This window comes from Typha angustifolia, chromosome 15, assembly GCF_048772165.1.
Source record: "Typha angustifolia cultivar Huaian chromosome 15, ASM4877216v1, whole genome shotgun sequence".
Lineage (NCBI taxonomy): Eukaryota > Viridiplantae > Streptophyta > Magnoliopsida > Poales > Typhaceae > Typha > Typha angustifolia.
The window spans coordinates 7,707,963-7,727,019 of NC_133253.1; the positions used below are offsets into that span (position 1 = coordinate 7,707,963).

General features: G+C 37.5%; 4 protein-coding genes across 7 annotated transcripts; 2 read left to right on the forward strand and 2 right to left on the reverse strand.

The window, feature by feature from the left end:
- Nucleotides 1–291: 291 nt before the first annotated feature.
- Nucleotides 292–3,510, reverse strand: LOC140779471 (small ribosomal subunit protein eS7-like). The gene is made up of 6 exons (XM_073124546.1): nucleotides 3,398–3,510; nucleotides 2,563–2,648; nucleotides 2,410–2,483; nucleotides 2,178–2,301; nucleotides 751–933; nucleotides 292–627 (listed from the first exon to the last, which is right to left on the reverse strand). Exons 2-6 carry the CDS (start codon nucleotides 2,635–2,637, stop codon nucleotides 505–507), a joined length of 579 nt encoding a protein of 192 aa, XP_072980647.1. The 5' UTR covers nucleotides 2,638–2,648; nucleotides 3,398–3,510; the 3' UTR covers nucleotides 292–504.
- Nucleotides 3,511–3,807: 297 nt separating this feature from the next.
- Nucleotides 3,808–12,292, forward strand: LOC140779711 (probable protein phosphatase 2C 1). Of its 4 annotated transcripts, none has more exons than XM_073124941.1 (12): nucleotides 3,808–4,082; nucleotides 6,163–6,214; nucleotides 6,348–6,427; nucleotides 6,531–6,612; nucleotides 7,437–7,507; nucleotides 9,033–9,112; nucleotides 9,217–9,314; nucleotides 10,112–10,235; nucleotides 10,314–10,396; nucleotides 10,663–10,711; nucleotides 10,783–10,868; nucleotides 11,954–12,292. In XM_073124941.1, the coding sequence occupies exons 1-12, from the start codon at nucleotides 3,955–3,957 to the stop codon at nucleotides 12,011–12,013; spliced, it is 993 nt and encodes a 330-aa protein (XP_072981042.1). In that variant the 5' UTR covers nucleotides 3,808–3,954; the 3' UTR covers nucleotides 12,014–12,292. The 4 variants fall into 4 exon arrangements, with proteins under 4 accessions (XP_072981042.1, XP_072981044.1, XP_072981043.1 ...); XM_073124943.1 differs by having other exon boundaries at nucleotides 3,994–4,082; nucleotides 6,509–6,612; XM_073124942.1 differs by lacking the exon at nucleotides 3,808–4,082 and adding an exon at nucleotides 4,121–5,909.
- A 1,126-nt stretch (nucleotides 12,293–13,418) lies between these two features.
- On the forward strand, nucleotides 13,419–15,230 carry LOC140779477 (transcription factor MYB35). Its single transcript, XM_073124554.1, has 3 exons — nucleotides 13,419–13,551; nucleotides 13,648–13,777; nucleotides 14,480–15,230. The coding sequence occupies exons 1-3, from the start codon at nucleotides 13,419–13,421 to the stop codon at nucleotides 15,228–15,230; spliced, it is 1,014 nt and encodes a 337-aa protein (XP_072980655.1).
- Nucleotides 15,231–15,281: 51 nt separating this feature from the next.
- LOC140779476 (peptide-N4-(N-acetyl-beta-glucosaminyl)asparagine amidase A-like) lies at nucleotides 15,282–17,289 on the reverse strand. Its single transcript, XM_073124553.1, has one exon. The coding sequence runs from the start codon at nucleotides 17,229–17,231 to the stop codon at nucleotides 15,456–15,458; it is 1,776 nt and encodes a 591-aa protein (XP_072980654.1). The 5' UTR covers nucleotides 17,232–17,289; the 3' UTR covers nucleotides 15,282–15,455.
- Nucleotides 17,290–19,057: the final 1,768 nt, after the last annotated feature.

The window sequence follows — 19,057 nt, forward strand, 5'->3', positions numbered from 1 at the left end:
CCACATAATAACTTTTGAGCCACATCAGAGACAAAAGAAGGTAATCAATCCCCTAAAGTGAAATCTAGAAATATAGATATCTAAGCATTAAGGACTTCAACAAGCTCCAAGCAATTGATGATGCAAACACTTATTAGGTACAATGAAATAAAAGGTCGCTTTCATTGCAGCATACCCTCCAAGCCAACTAATGTGATGTTAGTTTTCCTCTGAGAGCATCACGGATTATGATGCTGAGGGTAACAAAAACAGCAGTAAGAACAACCCATTCAATCGTCTGCATCATAAGAATTAGCGCAAGCTGCTTAGCTAAACCAAATAATCATTCCACTGATACAGAAACTTTAATGCCTCTAGCTTTCAATACTCAAGTAGCAGAGAATACTAAATTGCAATAACATCGTCAAAACTATCAATTCTTATGATAGAAGTAATGAAAACAATCTCTTCAACAAAAAGTTCACTTTAAGATTTGAGGAGCCAACACTACGAACAAAACCATCTTCAAGCACTCTCAGCCACAGGGAATTCAAAGTGGACATCTTTCCCGCAAAGCTTCCGATAAACTCCAGTGAATGTCTCTAGTTTGTATTCGGTGTTGTTCCGTTCCTTTGGGTCCAAATATATCTGTCATATGAAAAAGCAGATGGTATGAAATCCAGAACTAACACTTAGCCAAATCAGGTGTCTTTAAAAAAATATTAAGTGCAAGCAATACAAGAAATGTCTAACGGAAAGAGAAGTCCAAACCTTGATGATCTTTGAGCCATCCAAATGATATCTAACACGCTTTCCAACAATCTCTGCAGGATATACAACATCCTCCAAGATGCCATCATGGACTGCAGTGAGAGTACGGCTGCGAGGGCGCACAACAGCTGAGCCTTTCTTCGGGGGCCTCAGTGTCCTCCTTGTTGAAACAATAATTACATCCTTCAAAGAGGAATAAACCAGATATTTAATCAACAATGTTTACATGAATATAATTTCTCACTAATATAATTCCTCATGATATATAACCAATGCAACATAATATTGGTCACAATAATAGAAAGATACAATAAAATAATCAACATCATCATTCCTTCCCATTGTAGTAGTGTGTTCAGTTATCCAGCATAACTCAAAGTGAAGGACCAGATAAAAATCTCCAGCTGATATAGTTTGGGACCTTTTGGCCCATCGACTTTAATAGTTTGATTAATAAAATAAAATTAAATAACAACACTCCATCTCCAACTTGGTTGGTATATTAACCAAGCTGAAATAAATGAGAACAAAATCTAGAATTAACTTGATGAAAGACAGTTGTACGCAAAGGGAACCTTTATCTATCTTGCTTTCTCTGTCAGAGACAACCTCGAAGGAGCAGAGTATAGAATTTGCTCTCACATGACGCAGAATCAAATTGCACGAAAAGATATGCAAAAGGATTATTCATCAAAGCACTTCAAGATGAATTTTGTAAGCTGAAGATAGACAACACAATCATACATAAGCAAATATCAGCACGAAAGTGATCATTATTGTGTGTAAAATGTGCTGTTATACTTTATTCCTAATCAACTGCCTTAGAGCTAGTGAATTATGGGGATAATGTAGGACAGTCCTATTTCTTCAAATATTATTACTAATGGATAATTTTGCAGGTAAACTGCATACTGGATATTATCAACTTACAAACCAATCAACTAAGATAGTAAGATGAATAAAAGCCTAATGAGCTAAATTAATTTGAAATTCGTGGTCCAGAACTTAATCAACCATGGGAAATGTGAAAAATTAAAGATAAGTCTCTTGTGCAATCCAAATACCAAAGCTGGGAAATATTATGATACTTAATATCATAAACCACGAACCCTTATAAGTAACTAATAGTTAGATCCTTTTCATGCCTGCCTAAATATCAGATTTACCAAGTCAACACTTGGTCATTCAAATTAAAATAAGAACAAGATAAAAAATGACAGTTAATACAGACCAAATTCAAAATATATGCATCTGAACCACCATTGACAAATCTCCAAAAGAACCAAGTCTTGGAAAGAAAAATAGCATAAACTTCTGTGAATTTGCAATTCATGAATCATATCTGTCTCATTTCTTTCTTCTAATAATATATTCAGCTTCATTTTTATCATGAAAAAAAAAACCAAAGTCTGTAAAATGTAGCCTACCTTCCCACTGAATTTCTTCTCCAACTCCCTCACAAGCCTGACATGGATCTTACGGAATGCCTTCCCAAGCCTGTATGGCACATGAATAACAACAGCTTTCCTGTTGCCAACTACATCCATTTGACTGTATTGAACACAAAAGAAGTAGGTACACGATGCACGTTACTTTTTGTTGTCATACAACAGAATATCATATGTATGTACAACACATGCAACTGTAAAGGACACATACACTGCCGAGTTGATGTAAAGGTCCTTTAAATCACTCTTGAGTTCCTGATTACCATTCTCCAAGTCAAAGAAGGCCTGCCACATAAGACATAACCTTTTAGAGTCCATACAGCCAAATTTAGAGAGACCCTAGAATCAAGCTCGAGGAACACACCTGAGCAACAGTCTCCTCAAACTCAGATGGCTCAAGGCCCTTATCCTTCTGGATTTTCCTCCTTGCAGTAAACATTTTGATTGATCCTTGAAAGGTTTCATCAATAAAAACAAAAACAATTTGAACAACAACCTTTTACAGGATGAGCTTGGTAACAATCCATAACACAAAAACTAAACAAGCTCATCAAAGTAATTTAAATGTATTGGTGTATGTGACAGTAGACTAAGAACGATATTACTTTTAAACAGCGAAAAGGGGCAAACATGGTCTCAGGAAAAGCATATTTATAATAATAAGCAGTACATAAACCACGAAAATGGGGTACTACTAACATTCATTGAGTTCAAAAGACAGTAAGCCCCACGACGCAACTTTTTGGTAAAGATATGTACAAAAATCAATCTTTAGTTCATATTCAATAAATATTAGATAAACTGGATTCAGAAACTTTTTTTTTTTTTAACAAATTAAGCACTGGAAGAATACAAAAGAAGTCAAGAACCAACAAATCCCACAATTACTAGCACATCAAAAATTTAAAATAAGATCTTGTTCTGCTATAATATTATTCTCTGTAATATCCAATGACATGAACAACCAATCACGTCCCATAACATACCAAGATGACCTAATCCTTCTTACTTATGATATCATCGAACAGAAAGAACAATCAGACAAAAGGAAGAGAGATTCGGTGACATATTTAACCAACTACAATACGATATACTACACTCTTAGATCAGAGGTTACTGCACTAGGATCTGGAATGGAGAAGGAGAGAAGAAGCTTCAACTCCGAAACTCTAACCCTAGATTTTGGAAATGGAGATTACCTTGGTGCAAGGAGATCAGAGGTAGCCTGCGAGAGCAAGGGAGAGAGAGAGCTCACAGCGGCGACTAGGGTTTCTCTTTAGAGGCAAATACTCATCTTATATCACCCTACCAAGTGTTAGTAAGCCGGGTCGGATCGGTTCGAACCGGGATTCTATTTAGAGGCCGGGCCGAAGGAGACGCCGAACCGGATAAGGTTCTCTTTTGGCTCTTGCTTACATTATGCAAATTTTACCCTGTATCTTTTATATTTCTAACCCAGGTGTCACGTTGTTAAGTTTAAACCAGGAGAGGGTGTCTTTTGTTAATTTTGCCCGGGTTTGAACCGTAAAATTTAAATTGCTTAAATATTTGTGTGTAATATGCAAATTTCCAAAGATAGAGGCGCGCGATACACCGTGAGCAATACGAAAGGCGAGGGTTCCCATCTCAATCCCTCCTCCCAAAATCCCAATCTCCACATAGCTCAAAGAGAGAGATCGAAAAGAGCCGTATATAATTGCAGCAGACGTGGCTCTCTTTCCACTCGACATAGAATTTGGAGCGCAGGATAGCGGCAATGGCGAGGTCTGCTACTTGGTGGCTCTCGATTCCTTGCTCCTCTCGCTCTCTTCTTCCATCTGCTTCGCGTCCTCTGATACCCACTTCTTCTCCGACCAAGAAACGAGTGTGCTCTCGAGGTGTTCGGTAAATGGCCTTTCTTGTGCTCTTAGTCTAAATTTTGATCTCCAAACCTACAAAACTAACCTATAGCGAATTGGGTCTTCTTTCGTTTTCTAAAACTTAGACGTGGCTTCTCATTTTCTGACGAAATGAGCACGTAGTCTATGTGAATTCGCCTTGCAGATGTATGTTTGGTGAAGCTCTGTGTGAAAGGATGTTCCTTTCTTACGTGACTGATGATATATATAGTTAAAGGTGATTCCTTTAATAAACGACTCAAGAATTTTTCATCGCCTTCGATCTACATGCGACCAAGAAGCGATTGAACCCTGGAGGTGTTCTGTAAATGGTTTCTCTCTATTGTTAGTCCAAAATTTGACCTTCAAACCACTTAACTTGAACCCCGGAGGTGTTCTGTAAATTGTTTCTCTCTATTGGTAGTCCAAAATTTGAGCTTCAAACCACTTAGGCTATAATAAGTTGGGTTTGTTTGTGTTTTTATTTCATGATAAAATGAGCTTGTAGTCGTTACGAATTTGAACTACACATACATATTTTGCCAGTTCTGTAGGAAGAGCATGATTTGATACAAACCGATTATTTATTAATAGAAATTTCAATCCATTGATAAATTAAGGGGTATAACAGACAATTCGAGAGAGAGGTAGGGTGGTTAGGATTTTGAAATATACGAATACATCCGTGTGGCTCGCCATACATCTATAATAAATTAAAATGAAAATTATAAATAACACCCTATATTTTGACTATACTATAAATAAATCTCTCTACATTATTATCTATTGATAAATCTCTCTATATTATTATCTACATATATAATCCTTCATTTGCTATAAAAAAGATGCCAAGACAAACAATACAAAGTTTGGATTCTGTTTAGGCTAACTCTTGTGAGGGTCAGTTTGAACACGTTGTCGAATGCACACCAACGGTAGGGGCAGCTTAATTTTGTTTTAGCAAATAGAGGGCCCCATTTGTAAATAATAATAAAGAGGCTTCATTTGTAATATAGTCAAAATATATGGTTTTATTTTTTTATCTTAAATATATGAAGACTTTCTTTTGATGTAATTTTCTTTGATATTTAGAAATTGACCTCCATATTTAACCAAATATTTGCAAAACATAGGGGTCCAATTATAAATATACAAAGACTCTGACTCGTCAATTGAGTGTGACTTCAACTAACCTCCTAATAAGTAATAAAAATAATTTATTATTCATTATTTTCATAAAAAGTGTGCCATCTAGGAGAGAGAAATTAAAAAGGATACAAACTAAAAGGGTCACAGGTACTTCAGATCATATTAACTTGTACTTTTAGTTAATTTTTTTAGGGGATTATACTTTTTTAACTGTTAGATCAGGAGAGATAAATTTGTGGTTAGTATTAAATCATTTATCTTGTAGGAAAGGATGCTCTTACCTGGCATTTTATAATAACGACACATTTTGTTATATCAATTCATTTATTTAAATGGCTCATGTATTTTGGGTTGGCTTTGATCTAGTTGCCAACTAGTGAGTAAAGCATGTAGTTTTAAAGTTGACAGGATTCAAATCCGGGTTCCTCGGTTATGCTATGCTTTACCTCATTCATTTGTTTCTTGAGTCCATTCTGATTTTTTATCTCGTAATTTGTGGATAATTGGTTCAACGCAAGGATTGTAAATTAAGTGAATCACCAACAACTGGCTGAATTTGTTGAGCAGAACTTCAAGTACTGTGGCAGCATGCAGTTTGGTCGATTCAGGCATGCATTAAGTCAGATGGTAATAAGATACTGGGTCAGTGCTATATGGTTGGTGCAAAGCGAGAGAATCTAAGTTGGCAAGTAGTTTATACTTTATAGTGGTTTCCTGAATCCACATTTTCATACTTATGGTATAGGCATTTTTCAAGAAACTTCATATATGTTATAATATTTTGAACTCAGTGATTTGAGCTTTTATATATTAGAAGCTAGTGATGATTTAATTTGTTAATGTTGGCAATTAAGGGCTCACTTTTTATGTTTCAAGAGTATCAAGATTTTTAAGAATAATTGAATCAGTAGATTGACTTTTGCTGTTTATTATCCTAGGTCGGAGTTGACTTTCTCTGTTGGAACACATCTAATCCCTCACCCAAAAAAGGTAGTTCAAATTCTAATATTCTTGAAATTTCACATGACATTTGACCTTACTTTTGGACTGCTATATGGGTCTGTTGGTCAGGTTTCCTTTTTCCTGCCAAATGGAAGTTCTCAAATTTTTTTCTTTTATTAAGGCTGACACAGGTGGTGAGGATGCCTTCTTTGTGAGTAGTTACAATGGCGGAGTTCTTGCTGTTGCAGATGGGGTTTCAGGGTACAATATTTATTCTAAAGTCGCATCATTTCAATGTTGCTTCCTACAAGTTGCATTAACTAAAGGTTTTTATCCTTCTAGCCTTTCTATTACTTACTCACAGATGGGCTGAAAGAAACATCAATCCTGCACTATTTTCTCGGGAGCTGATGGCAAATGCTTCACATTTTGTTATGGATGAAGAGGTATTAATTATTAAAATCGAACTAGAAGTACAACTAATGGCCAATTCTGTCTTTGATTTTCATTCAAAGTTGGAAGCAAACTGATTTACTGAGGTTTCTTTGGAACCCAAACGTCTGTATACATAATACTAGAATATGACTTAGTGATTTACATTTCACACCATTTGGTTTAACAACCTGTGAATCTTTGTGGGGAATTGGCAACTGAGGAACTAGTTGAGGACCTAGAACTTCATTTTTTCCCCTTAACTTTTCATCTTAAAACTCTTGCAGTGTCAGATGTTTAAGAGTTGTTTCAGGAAATGGTCCCTATGTTTTTCTAGGAAAACCATGTTAGCTGGAAATGCTAGCCCACTGACACTTTTTTTTTCAAGTTTTCTTCTCTATCAGGTTTTATTATGATTTACATAGAGTGACACTTGTTTTTGTCTTAGTACTTGGACATTATGAGATTGATTGGGTTGAAAAGTTACTATATTCTGACTTCCTAAGTGAAAGTGGGTTTCTTTATTTTCTGAATTATAGGATACTGATTAATTTCTTTCTTTGTTACTCCATTCTCTTTTTGATGCACGTTGACAACTAGATGAGCACCTAGATGCATGCCCAGTTTCTGGGCTTCAGGAATTCCTCAGTTCACTTGCCTGCTGACTAAAGACCTTTAGAATATTTACTTATGAATCAGAAACTTGTATTACCTGCAAAATTTCTACTTTCAAAGATTGAGGAAATATTACCAACTTATTATCTCAATAATTTATACTCTGTTATTGTATCTGCATGCTTGCTACTAGTATGCTAGACATAACTTGTGCCTTTGACAGGTCAACTATGATCCTCAGATTCTCTTGAGAAAGGCCCATGCTGCAACCTCTTCTAGAGGATCAGCGACTGTGTAAGTGTTAGTTATATTTCTTTCCTCCTTTCTGTCTTCCTCAGATAGATTTTCTTATGCGGATGGTTGCAACAAGTTTCTTGATTATCTTGTTGCCTCACTCTGGAAGTTAATTGCTTTTAAAACTCATTGAGGCTTACTGAATTATACATCACCAGAAAGTTGAAAGAAGGGATGCACTTTGATGTCAAGTTGCTCATGTAAACATCCTTGCGACACATGCACCTAAATGTAATAAGAATGTCAAGCAAAGGGATGTATTTTTTATTCAATTGCAAGACTGTTATCCTATCCTCAAATTTTATACTTGAATTTCCTGTTCTGATTGTATGAAACCCAATAAAAAACTGTTTGTTATGTGTCACATTAGAATGCATTTGCAAAACAAAAGTTTTGGGAAGATAAAATATAGAACCTATATGATTTACCTTTGACTTTTGCTGATATTTCAGATAAAAGTGAAATTTCAGACATTCTTGAGGAGCTGCTCAACCTTTAAATTTAGACACCTTGCCCTTCACTTCTTTGCAAATATTGCTCATGTATTTCTTTCAAGCTTCTGTGTCTGGTTTTCCAGTCTAGCTTCATATTATATCTTTAGCATCACATACTTTTTTCTAAAGTTTCCCATTACGACTGATACTAAGTAAGATCGGCTGAAACAGATCAGAATTGGTCCTATCCCGATTCTGACCGAAACTAGCCGGTTGGCTGGGGTATTGGCCGATAGCCGATCCCGCGGGAATGGGTCAGATCTGACCTGAGGAGACATTAATAATTAATGCTCCCTCCCCCCCCTTCTCTCTTTCTCTTTTCTTATCTATCTCTCTCACCTCTTCCACCCGGTGAGTAAATCTCCGACGATCTCGACTCGGGTGAGTTTGTTTTTTAATATTTTTTTTAGTTTTTAACTCCACTCTCATTCCCTCTCTCTTTCTCTTCCTACTGCTCTATGCTGCGCACCTGCAGCAAAAGCTGGTGCTGCTGAGTAATTTTTATTTTCTTATTTTTCTGTTATTTTTCTAAATTTTTTGCATTTTTAGATATTATTTAAAATTTTAGGTTTTTAAAAAGTAGTTTGATTCGGTACGAGCGACCAATATGATTGTTTTTTCGGACGGTTGATACCAATCCCTATCTCGATATTGAGAACCTTATTTTTTTTTCCATCACTTCATACTACTATATGAAGATGTAAAGAAACAATAATTATGCTTCTAAAGGTCAATTGTTTCTGTTTTTCTGTTCCTTAGGCTGTGAGAATGGAGAAAGATTTTCAATCACAACCTTCTATGTAGATGATTAGTTGTTGAGTATATACTTGACATGACTGGGAGGTCTTACAGATTTTATGATCAAGGTTATTATTTAAACATATCCTATTTATCGGCAACCTGCTTGCTACTTGTGATATCACCACTTGCTACTGCTGATTGCTGAGTTCCTCTTTGTTACCTGTTGTTACTACATACATTTAGCAAATTAAATTGAGGCAACTTGCTTATGACTTGTATGTTTTTTACAGAATTATTGCTATGCTGGAGAAATCTGGAACTCTGAAAATTGCCAATGTTGGAGATTGTGGACTAAGAGTTCTTCGAAAAGGTGTGATCAAATCATGGTAACCATTTCCTTTCTAGGTTGGCTTAACATAGTTTATTTGTGGATTCACATCATTTTTCATTTCCTTTGTTAATTGTATGATGCAGGGCGAGTAGTTTTTGCTACATCTCCACAAGAACACTATTTTGATTGTCCTTTCCAGTTAAGCTCTGAGATAATTGGCCAAACATATCAAGATGCAACGGTATCTTCTTTCATTTTGTCTGCACTGTCATTAGTGTCCTTCTCCAGTGCTTTGTTATACCAGATTCACCTCAATAGCTTGTATATGACTGAGCAATAATATTATATTGATCTTTATTACCACGTAAGGTGTGGAATACTTGGGAAAACTTTTTGGGATGACATCTAGTTGCTTCTTGTCATAGGCAAGTCTAAGGTTTACCTCATAGTTTGTTCTACTCAAACAGTACTATCTATGAACCTGGGACAAACCAATTGTCTAGGCTTTCTAACTAGAGGAACTTTTGAAGGCCTACTTCTAGATTGCTTTAGTTGACACAGTATGTTGTAGATAGCCAACTCTTCTTGTCAACCTTCCTCGTGGTTGCATGCAGCATGGCAATGCAGTCTTTCAGTCTTTTAATTTGCTTGACTTTGTGGAGGATTGAAGAATTGGTGACAGCTGTGATCAAACTGCTAAATACTTATGGAAGTCATGCTTGTAATTCCTCTTTGACCTATATGACTGCAGAGCATTACCTTATGCACCTATTTGACCTTCTCTGTCATTCTGATTTTCTTCATGCCCTATACTCATCAATTTAGTCATAGTAACTTAAATACAGGCACATATACATCATTTCCTGCAATGTTTTATGGATGCTGAATTGTTCTGTTGTGGTTACAGTTTTCAGATCTTGCTACTTCAGATGGTTAAACACATGCACATCTGCATCTTCATTTGAACTGCTTGGCTCTGAATTATGTTTCTTGGACTTCTGTATTTTGATACTAAATTTCTTTAATCTCCTTGTACAGGTATGCAGTATTGAATTGGCTGAAGGAGACACTATTGTCATGGGTTCAGATGGGCTCTTCGATAACTTATTTGATCATGAAATTGCTTCTGTTATATCTAGGTTTCAAGATGTGGTTGAGGCCGGTAGATTTCCAACTTATTGTCTAGTTCAGTTGATTCACCCATACATTGACCTAATTGGAATCATAACTTGAATTGCAGCTAAGGCACTAGCGGATCTTGCAAACAATCATTCATTAGATGCTACTTTTGATTCACCCTACTCTATCGAAGCTCGAAATAGGGTATGATGAAATTGTTTGAATGATCCTCTATAATTGATAATGAACTGTATATGCCATTGGCATGAATGTGATGGCAAAATACCTAATCTGATTAGTTACTTTAATGATCAAAGAGAAATTTGTCTTGATAGAGCACGAAATTATTCATTCCATCTAAATAAAGACAGTTGGGCTTTATGTTAGCTGCAGGCTCGTGCAAAATGTCCTGCATGGAACCCACCTTGTTCGCATGACATATGTAACATTTCTTAATCCTCTATGTGCAGGGATTTGATGTGCCACTGTGGAAGAAGATACTTGGAAGGAAACTAACAGGTATTTATTCTAGACTACATATAAATGTAGCTTAGCTTTTGCGCTGCTTCATGTCATACTTGTATCTGCAGGTGGTAAGCTAGATGATATCACTGTGATTGTTGGGAAAGTAATAAACCTGCCAAATAATAGGAATGATGTAAATTACCCCAAAACGGTGAGCTTTTCATTTATCAGTTATACAAATTATTATACGTCTTCAATAAATTTTGGTAGTGATAAGAGGAAACAAACTTGCCATCGGTAAGTGTATATGCAGCTTAATAGGCTCTCTCGGAGTCTTCATTTCATTTTTTTTCCTTTCCCTTTCTAGCTGGGTGTTGGTCCCAAAACTTTTGGCCTGACCTATAGTTAAACAATTAATGTATTGTACATCAAAATATGAACTATTAGACGATCAGGTCAGGTCCAGGTCAAGACATATGCATATGCCTGATGTTATCGGATCAGGCCCTGGAAAGTTCAGCTCATTTTACACATGAAATGCTTGCCCTACTTAATCTGGCTCTTTTCTACGTGGGGCAGGTATTGGTTTGGGAAACCTGATGCAAATGGTGGATCATGTTAGGATAGGATAGTAACTTCCTGTCTTGATATCAGATGTTGAGCCTGAACGGACTCAACCAATTACCACTAGTTAGAAAGGCACACAACTAAAATTGTGGTATCAAACCTTACCGTTAAGTAATTAAGTTAATATCTGGGAAGATAGCCTGCTAACTATAGGTTAGATTTTAACCACTGAAGTTGAGTGATCAGCCTTCTTCTGCATATTTCATAGTAGGATGGTTATCTTATTTTTTTTCTAGCAAAATAACCCTTCTGAGCCTCACCTAAATTTTTTATTTCTTGACAATGATTTAGGTTCTGTTTGGTTTTCTTTTTCCTATTCTAGTTTCTTAGGCTCTTATATTTGTTTGTACTATCGAGAGTCTTAGATCAGCCTCTGAGTTCTCCAAATTGAATGGACGGTTTATAGAAGAGGGTCACCTAAGAAAATCAATTAGGAAATAATTATACATGAAGTAAAAAATTTCTATTTTAAGTTTGTATCAACATCTAAAATCTAGGAATGTTATTTATAACACACAATAAAAATTGTCTATTACAAACATTTCTATAATACATATATATATATATATATATATATATTATAGGGAAGAATGGAAAGACAATGTTTGCATCTTTTCTGAAAACAAGCAATATTGGGTATTATCTGATCCAACATTATTGAATGAACAGGAAGAAGAAAAGGAACCCTGCAAAACTGAAGAGCAGCTTGGCATCAGAGATACCGAGTAGCAGGACTGCTTGTCGTGGAGTCTTAAGGCTCCTGAGCTTGATACTGTGGTGTTCGCAGTCTTTCTTTTTTCTTTTTTCTTATGATTTTTCTATTTTTAATAGATCAATGTTCAACATTTGAAGAGACCATTCATTCCAGAGATGTTAACCTTTTCTGGTAGAACCAGTATGCTCATCATCATTTAGTAATCTGAGCAGGATATGTTAGCTGATGTCTAATTCTCCATGCAGTAGACATTTCCTGCTGTACTTGTATATGTGATGGTGAGGAAATCATAAATCCAGGCATTTGGCCCTACAGCAATAAAAAGGGTCCTTTTCCATAATAATGTTTACTTTTCTCCCTTGATTAATTTATCCATGCTTTCAGTGGACAATTTATCTTTGGCCTTCAAAGCTAATGTAATCCAAAAAAGGTCATATCAATAATTTGTATTGTTTAGCTTTTATCTTCTTCTCATACGTACATTTAATCCAAGTATATTTTATGAGCAGTATATCGCTCAAAGTTCTTTTGCTTGCTTGCTATCCTCTTCCTAAAATATATATTATTCAACAGTAAAAAAAAAGAAGAAATACCCTCAGATTACATGTTTATATGGCAAAAAGAATCTGAACGTTTATATCTATTTATTGTTATATAATTTAGACTTTAAAAGTTAATTAAATTTGAGAGGAATCTACGTAAAAGACGAGAGTTCTGGTGGGAATCTTATATGCTCGCAGTAATTTTCTTTGCATAGAAGTGCAATGTGGCGGCGTTTATATCGTGTAAATTCCATGACAAAGCTGTGAAAAATGGCTCACAAAATAAACATATTCATGCAGGCAGGGAGGTTACAAAGCTTAACCAAATAGCCCACCCAAATTGAACCTGACATCACTGATAAAAAAGGCACCTCTATTAAAAACTAAAGGACCCAAGATATCCACCTCTTCTATATTTATATATGTATATAAATCACTAGTTTGTTCATAGGATAATCATTCAAATGCTTAGAATAGTGGTATCATTTGGGTATGTAGTTGTGGTTGGATACTGAACTCATTACCTCTTCTCTATCTCTCATCTCAGACTGATTCTAAGGTGACAACATTAACAATCATGCCACCATTTGATTAATGGGGAAGGATCTCATGCTTTTCTTGCCTTCATCTTCTCATTATTTATTTATTTATTTATAAACCCCCTCCTCATCACTCCCTATACTTATCTACCTTCCTCCTTATTTCTCTCCTCTTGAGTGAGATTGCAAGCTAATTAAGGTTTAAGGTTGGGCAGACACCAATGTTGTTTTGATCTTTTCTTCTACAATTTTGTTTGTTTGTTTGTTTGTTTGTTTACAAGTGTTGTTGTTACTTCTTGCTACCTAAAAAATTGAGGTTAATGCATTTGCTAGGTGAGATGGGGAGGCCTCCTTGCTGCGATAAATCGAACGTAAAGAAGGGTTTATGGACACCTGAGGAGGATGCAAAGCTCCTGGCTTACACCTCAACTCATGGAACTGGAAACTGGACCTCAGTTCCAAAGAGAGCAGGTCATATATATATACTTTTGAGTGTGCTTAAATCTTCTCTTCTTCTGGCATACAACTTGTAGCTCTCATTGTATTACTTTGGTGAGAGGTTTGCAGGGTTGAAGAGATGTGGTAAAAGTTGCAGGCTGAGGTATACCAACTACTTGAGGCCAAATCTGAAGCATGAAAACTTCACTCCAGAGGAAGAAGAGCATATTATCACTCTTCACTCCATGATAGGAAGCAGGTAAGATGCTAATTAATTTAACTTCTTCCATTTTGTACATCTCTGGTACCAAATTATTTATAGAGAATATAACATTTTTGCGTAATATTAACCGTTAATGGTACCAATTTTATCGCCGCATGCCAACATTTTAGCGGACAGATTGGAAATATATGAACTTGACAAAGTAGTAGAGAATTTCTATGCTCTTCTTAAATTTGCAAAACAATGCTAAGAGTGAGAGCAATTCAAGGATGGGGAGTTTGAAATCAAATTAAAAATTGTCATATTTAAAATGAGTCTAAATTAGTCTTATGCTTTGATAATTTGAGTTGTATTTAGAATAATTTTGGAAAGAGATGTGCAAATGTGGCTGCAAAAAGGGCATTTCATAATATACTACAGAGTACAAAGCAATCATCAAGTACATAATACGATAATTATTACTTAATTAACCCATGAACTCTTGTTATGCATGCAACCTTGGCTCCTTATCTTAGTGAAAGGAGGTAAAATGGCATGAGGGGGGATGATCAAATAAATGAGCTCTAGTGCCATAACAAACTTAACTAACCATGACATATATATGAGAGAGAGAGAGAGAGAGAGAGAGCAAATCCAACCTGGATCAAGCTAGTTTTAAATCAATTAAATTGAAGCACATTGATGGAAACTAATTTCAATCGAAGCTTAAAAGACATTGCTCCCTGGTCTTGTTTTCAGGTGGTCTATAATAGCAAATCAACTGCCTGGTCGAACTGACAACGACGTCAAGAACTTCTGGAACACCAAGCTCAGCAAGAAGCTCTGCCAGAAGGGGATCGACCCCGTCACCCACCGCCCCATCTCCGACGTCATGCACAGCATCGACAGCCTCGCCAACTGCTCCGCCGCCGCCCCTAAACATAACACACCGCGTCGACAACGATCCTCGCATGGCGGCGGCGGCGGGAGTAGTACTCCTATCAGCTCTCTCAATCGCGACCTCAAGAACGTCTTCCTCTGGAACTGGAAGCCGACGACGCTGTGCTTCGACTCCGCCCACGACGGTAGCCCGCCATTGGACCTCTTGCAGCAATTCCACGCCTTCAGTGGCCTCATCCGACAGTCCCCTCATGAAGCCTCGTCGTCCTCGTCGGTGACATTGGCCGGAGCTACTGAGCTACCTCCGGTGAAGGAGCTCAACTGGAGTGACTTCCTCGTAGAGGATGTGCAATATCCTGATCACCACGATCCATATGCTTCTTCTTCTTCTTCTACCCAGGTGAAGCTACTCAAAGGGAACGAATTTGCCAACCCAGATGGTTTGATCAGTGATTGGTATAACAGCACGGTGGATGTGGAGGTGAACAGTGTTGCTCCAGGAGATTCGTGCGAGGGTTCCAGTTCTTTTGTAGACGCTATCTTGGATTGGGACAAGGAGATGGTATCAGACTTCCCTGACCTCCCTGTTGACCCATATAATTTCTCGTAGAGGATGAAGTGCTAATTATATATATATAAACTTGAAATAAATAAAGACTTAATTGCTCTTTAATTATAAAGCCAGTAATTTTCTAATGATCCTACCTAAACATTAGCTAGAACATATCATCCTCCGAAATTGAATGCTAGAATTTGACAAGAAACAGAGAGAGAGATGCATTTATAAACACACAATGGACGAAGTAAAGCAGCAAAAAAGATTGTTAAGAAAAGGTTACATCGACGCGAAGCCGGCGGTACTTGCGGTCGTGTTGTCGCTCAGAAGTACGCCATCTCTGGCTCTCACTATCCTTTTGTAGATGCCGTTTTTGTCGCGGAATTGGTAGATTTGTTGAGTGCCGGCAGAGCCAGAGAGCACCGAATGGTCCTCGACAAGCATCCACCCACTCGCGTCCTGCCGATCCGTGACCGCCACGGTGGTCACATCCTTGCCGACCGTGCGGCTGCTCTCTTCGTAGAGGGTGTGCGAAAGATTTGTCCTCGATGTGTAGGTATCGTTCTCCCCTTGCAAAGTCGATGTTATGATCGCGAGCGGGTACTTGGTTTTGAACGTCTCTTGTGCGTACAGCGTCTTCGGACCCGACCTTATCCTCACGTCGATCTTCGACTTTGCCTTCATGTGAACGGCCTTGTAGTTGCCGTCGTCCGTGTACTCGATCGAGCTCTTGAACTTGAGCTTCTGATCCACGTCGGTCGTGAGGTTTCCGAGCGACGAATTCACCCATCCTGAGATGTGGGATTTCCTCCCTGCTTCGATCTTGAATGTTCCATTCAAGAGATGGAAGTCGTATCGGCGAGAGATTGAGATGTTAGGGACGTGGTAATCCACGAGCTCTGCGGTGACGGAATCTGAGTTTTCATCCAGCCAGAGGTGTAGATTTGCATCGACAAGCCAAAATTCGATGCCGTCGGTCACTCCGAGGCCGAGATCGTGAGAGTTGTTTCCATCTAAGAGAGTTCCTAAGAATGGAGTCAATTCTAGGTTGTAAGATGGGAGATCGAATGCCCCGAGACCGACAACTGGTGCCCAGAACAATGGGTTGATTCCTCCCGTAAATATGACCGGGAAGGGAACCACCGATCCGGCGACCTTCCCATCAACCGTCGCGAAGACCTGGCGGAAAAAGCCATTCCCTCGCTTCGTTGTGAGATTGTTCTTCTCAAGGTATGAATCGGGCGGATTGGTGTACCAGAACTCATCGTTGGAGTGGAAGGAGACAAAGATTTCGAGAACCGCCCGGTAGGTGTTCGACGGAATACTAACATTAGTGAAACGCACGTCGGACTCGTTCCGAATACGAAACCAGAAGCCGTCTTCTCCGTTCTCCTCCGAGATAGGTACGATCAAATCCGCCGGCTCCAAGTACAAAGGTTGCGCCTTTTCCTCCCCAACTCCGTACGCAAGATCCGGTTCAATTTCCTCCTCGCTGTAGAAATCGAGCGAGGCGTTGACGTGGTAGACTCCGGTGTAGACGTCGTTGACGATGTTCTCCAGCATCATGGAGATATTGCCGCCCTCGGGGCGGCGGAAGATGGAGGAGAAACGGGTGACGTCCTTGCGGACGCGCCAGAACACGCCGGCGTCGTTGGGCTCAGCGGTGCTCGTGCGGAGGAGCTCGACGCCGTCGAACCACACGGCAGCGATGCGGTCATACTGGTCGCCGGCGGAGGCAAAGGAGAGGTCGAGCACGAGGCGGGACCACGGAGGGGGGCAAGAGGGTGGAGGGGAGTAGGAGGTGGTGAAAGGAGGAGAGCCATAGGTGTTGGAGAAGGAGTGGTGGAAGAGGAAGTGGGAGCAATTAGGACTGGAAGAGGGGAGGAGAGGAGCAGGGTAGGTGGGGTCTATGTACTCTTGGGCAGAGGAGGAAGAAGAGATGGAGGAGGAGGAGGGAAGGGTAAAATGGTCAGTGAGGGAGATGGGAATGGAGGTAGAGGGAGAAATGAAGAAGAGGAAGAAGAAGAAGAGATGGAGATGGAGGGAAGGATGCATTGGAGTGAAAGACAGTCAGAAGAAGAATAATGAAAGAAGGAGAATGAGAAATTAGTTGTTGTTTATTGAGGTGTTTGTATCTTTATATAGAGGAGAGGAAACCATGCATCCACTATTAACTTATTAATTGATTTGAATTAACCTCAATTTGAATTGGTTGGAAAACAAATACAAAACTTTCTTTCCAAGTATAAAGGAATAAAAAGAGGGTTAATATAATATATATATATATATATATATTAATACAAATAATGGATTGGGTTCCATGATTAAGTTGTATGAGAGACAATAGGAATTACTTTTCCAGGTGCATTCTTGATAATCTCTTTTGAGGAGTAGTAAATGGATAGATATTTTCAAAAAGAATGTGATGTTTAACCTTTTCAATGAAGAGATTAAGAGATAATATGATACCTTGGTTGAAGTATAGTATAGTTGCAAGTTGGATAGATGATATTTTTACCTGGAGCTTTCCTCTGCTTGTCTCCTTTGCTGCTATGCTACAAAAGTCTGAAGAGAGGAGATTACTGCAAGTTAAATGTGCTACCCCTGGAAGGGAGACCGAAGCTGGTAAAGGGCAGTTTTATCTTATTTGATTTTGGATTCAAAGGTACAAGGGGAAATGTGAAAAGAGAGATTTGGAAGGAAAGCACTAACTGCATCATATGGTAATCTTTTTATTTTTAATATTTAGACTCATAAATTACTCTATAAATTTAAACAGTTAAAAAATAGTAATCATAAACTTAAATGGTTAAAAAATAATAATTTTTATATTTTTTTTATTCTAACACTTAGGCAAGCAACTACTTAGCACAGTGGTGTAATAAATTCACCGATTATTTTAAAAACTTGAACGGTAAGGAAAGAATAGCTTTTACATTTGATATTCTAAGACAATCTTGCACCGTGAGATTACAAGATTGACTCTGTGAGAATGCTTTGGTGGATCGATCAATATCTATAGGAGAACTTAATATTGTTTGTCTGATCACATATGCGAATACATGCTAACGCATTAATGATACACGTTTGACGGTTTTAATCACGTCCACTAAAATACTATAATTTTTTATGTATTTTTAAGAGCAATTAAAGTCGTTGGATGCATGCAGTCGACATTATATATCCACACTCCTTTTTTTGAATTAAATTATGGCTTCATGTAACATATGAATTTGACTTTTTTATAACCTATCATCTTAGAAGAATTGTTTAAGTCATTCAACCCATGTATTAAGTAGCAGTGTCTCCTCCTAAGATATAGATCTATCTGAAAGAATCTCTCACATGCATATAGAGATGACTATTTATTTTATATTTACAGTATAAGCATGAGTAGTACTAATTCTGTATTAAGAAAAAGAAACTTTGATAATATGTACCTATATTCTTTTTAACTACTGGTCTTTTGACAAGTTTTTGTGAGACAGTATCAACTTGATACTCTTTCTATTGTCCATTATTGCCAACAAAATCACATCTACTCCTTATATTAACCTTATATATATATATATATATATATATATGGAGTTTTTGATCAAATTAGCCTTGTTCCAAAAACTTTTTAACCGGTATAAACTACCCTTAAATTTATTTACTAAATATGGTCTAATTCACGCCCTAACAAAAACGTTGATTAATTCAAAGTTTTTGTCTGGTCCTAAAATACTAATCAGTTCAACGTTTTATGTATGTATTTACCTTTTAACTTAGTCTGTTAGTGGTTTAGAAAAAAAAAATATCTGGCGATAAAAATATTGAACTAATTAGCATTTTTAAAAACGTGGATCGTTTTTGTTAGGGTTATAGTAAATTAGACACTA

Excerpts from the sequence above, each read along its gene's own strand:
- LOC140779476 (XM_073124553.1), bottom strand. The coding sequence starts at position 17,231 with ATGCATCCTTCCCTCCATCTCCATCTCTTCTTCTTCTTCCTCTTCTTC.
- LOC140779477 (XM_073124554.1), top strand. The coding sequence starts at position 13,419 with ATGGGGAGGCCTCCTTGCTGCGATAAATCGAACGTAAAGAAGGGTTTA. Across the intron at positions 13,552-13,647 it reads CTCAGTTCCAAAGAGAGCAG|GGTTGAAGAGATGTGGTAAA; the intron begins GTCATATATATA and ends AGAGGTTTGCAG. Across the intron at positions 13,778-14,479 it reads CACTCCATGATAGGAAGCAG|GTGGTCTATAATAGCAAATC; the intron begins GTAAGATGCTAA and ends TCTTGTTTTCAG.
- LOC140779471 (XM_073124546.1), bottom strand. The coding sequence starts at position 2,637 with ATGTTTACTGCAAGGAGGAAAATCCAGAAGGATAAGGGCCTTGAGCCA. Across the intron at positions 2,302-2,409 it reads CTTTACATCAACTCGGCAGT|TCAAATGGATGTAGTTGGCA; the intron begins GTATGTGTCCTT and ends TGTTCAATACAG. Across the intron at positions 628-750 it reads ATGGCTCAAAGATCATCAAG|ATATATTTGGACCCAAAGGA; the intron begins GTTTGGACTTCT and ends TTCATATGACAG.
- LOC140779711 (XM_073124941.1), top strand. The coding sequence starts at position 3,955 with ATGGCGAGGTCTGCTACTTGGTGGCTCTCGATTCCTTGCTCCTCTCGC. Across the intron at positions 6,613-7,436 it reads ATTTTGTTATGGATGAAGAG|GTCAACTATGATCCTCAGAT; the intron begins GTATTAATTATT and ends TGCCTTTGACAG. Across the intron at positions 10,869-11,953 it reads ATGTAAATTACCCCAAAACG|GAAGAAGAAAAGGAACCCTG; the intron begins GTGAGCTTTTCA and ends TTGAATGAACAG.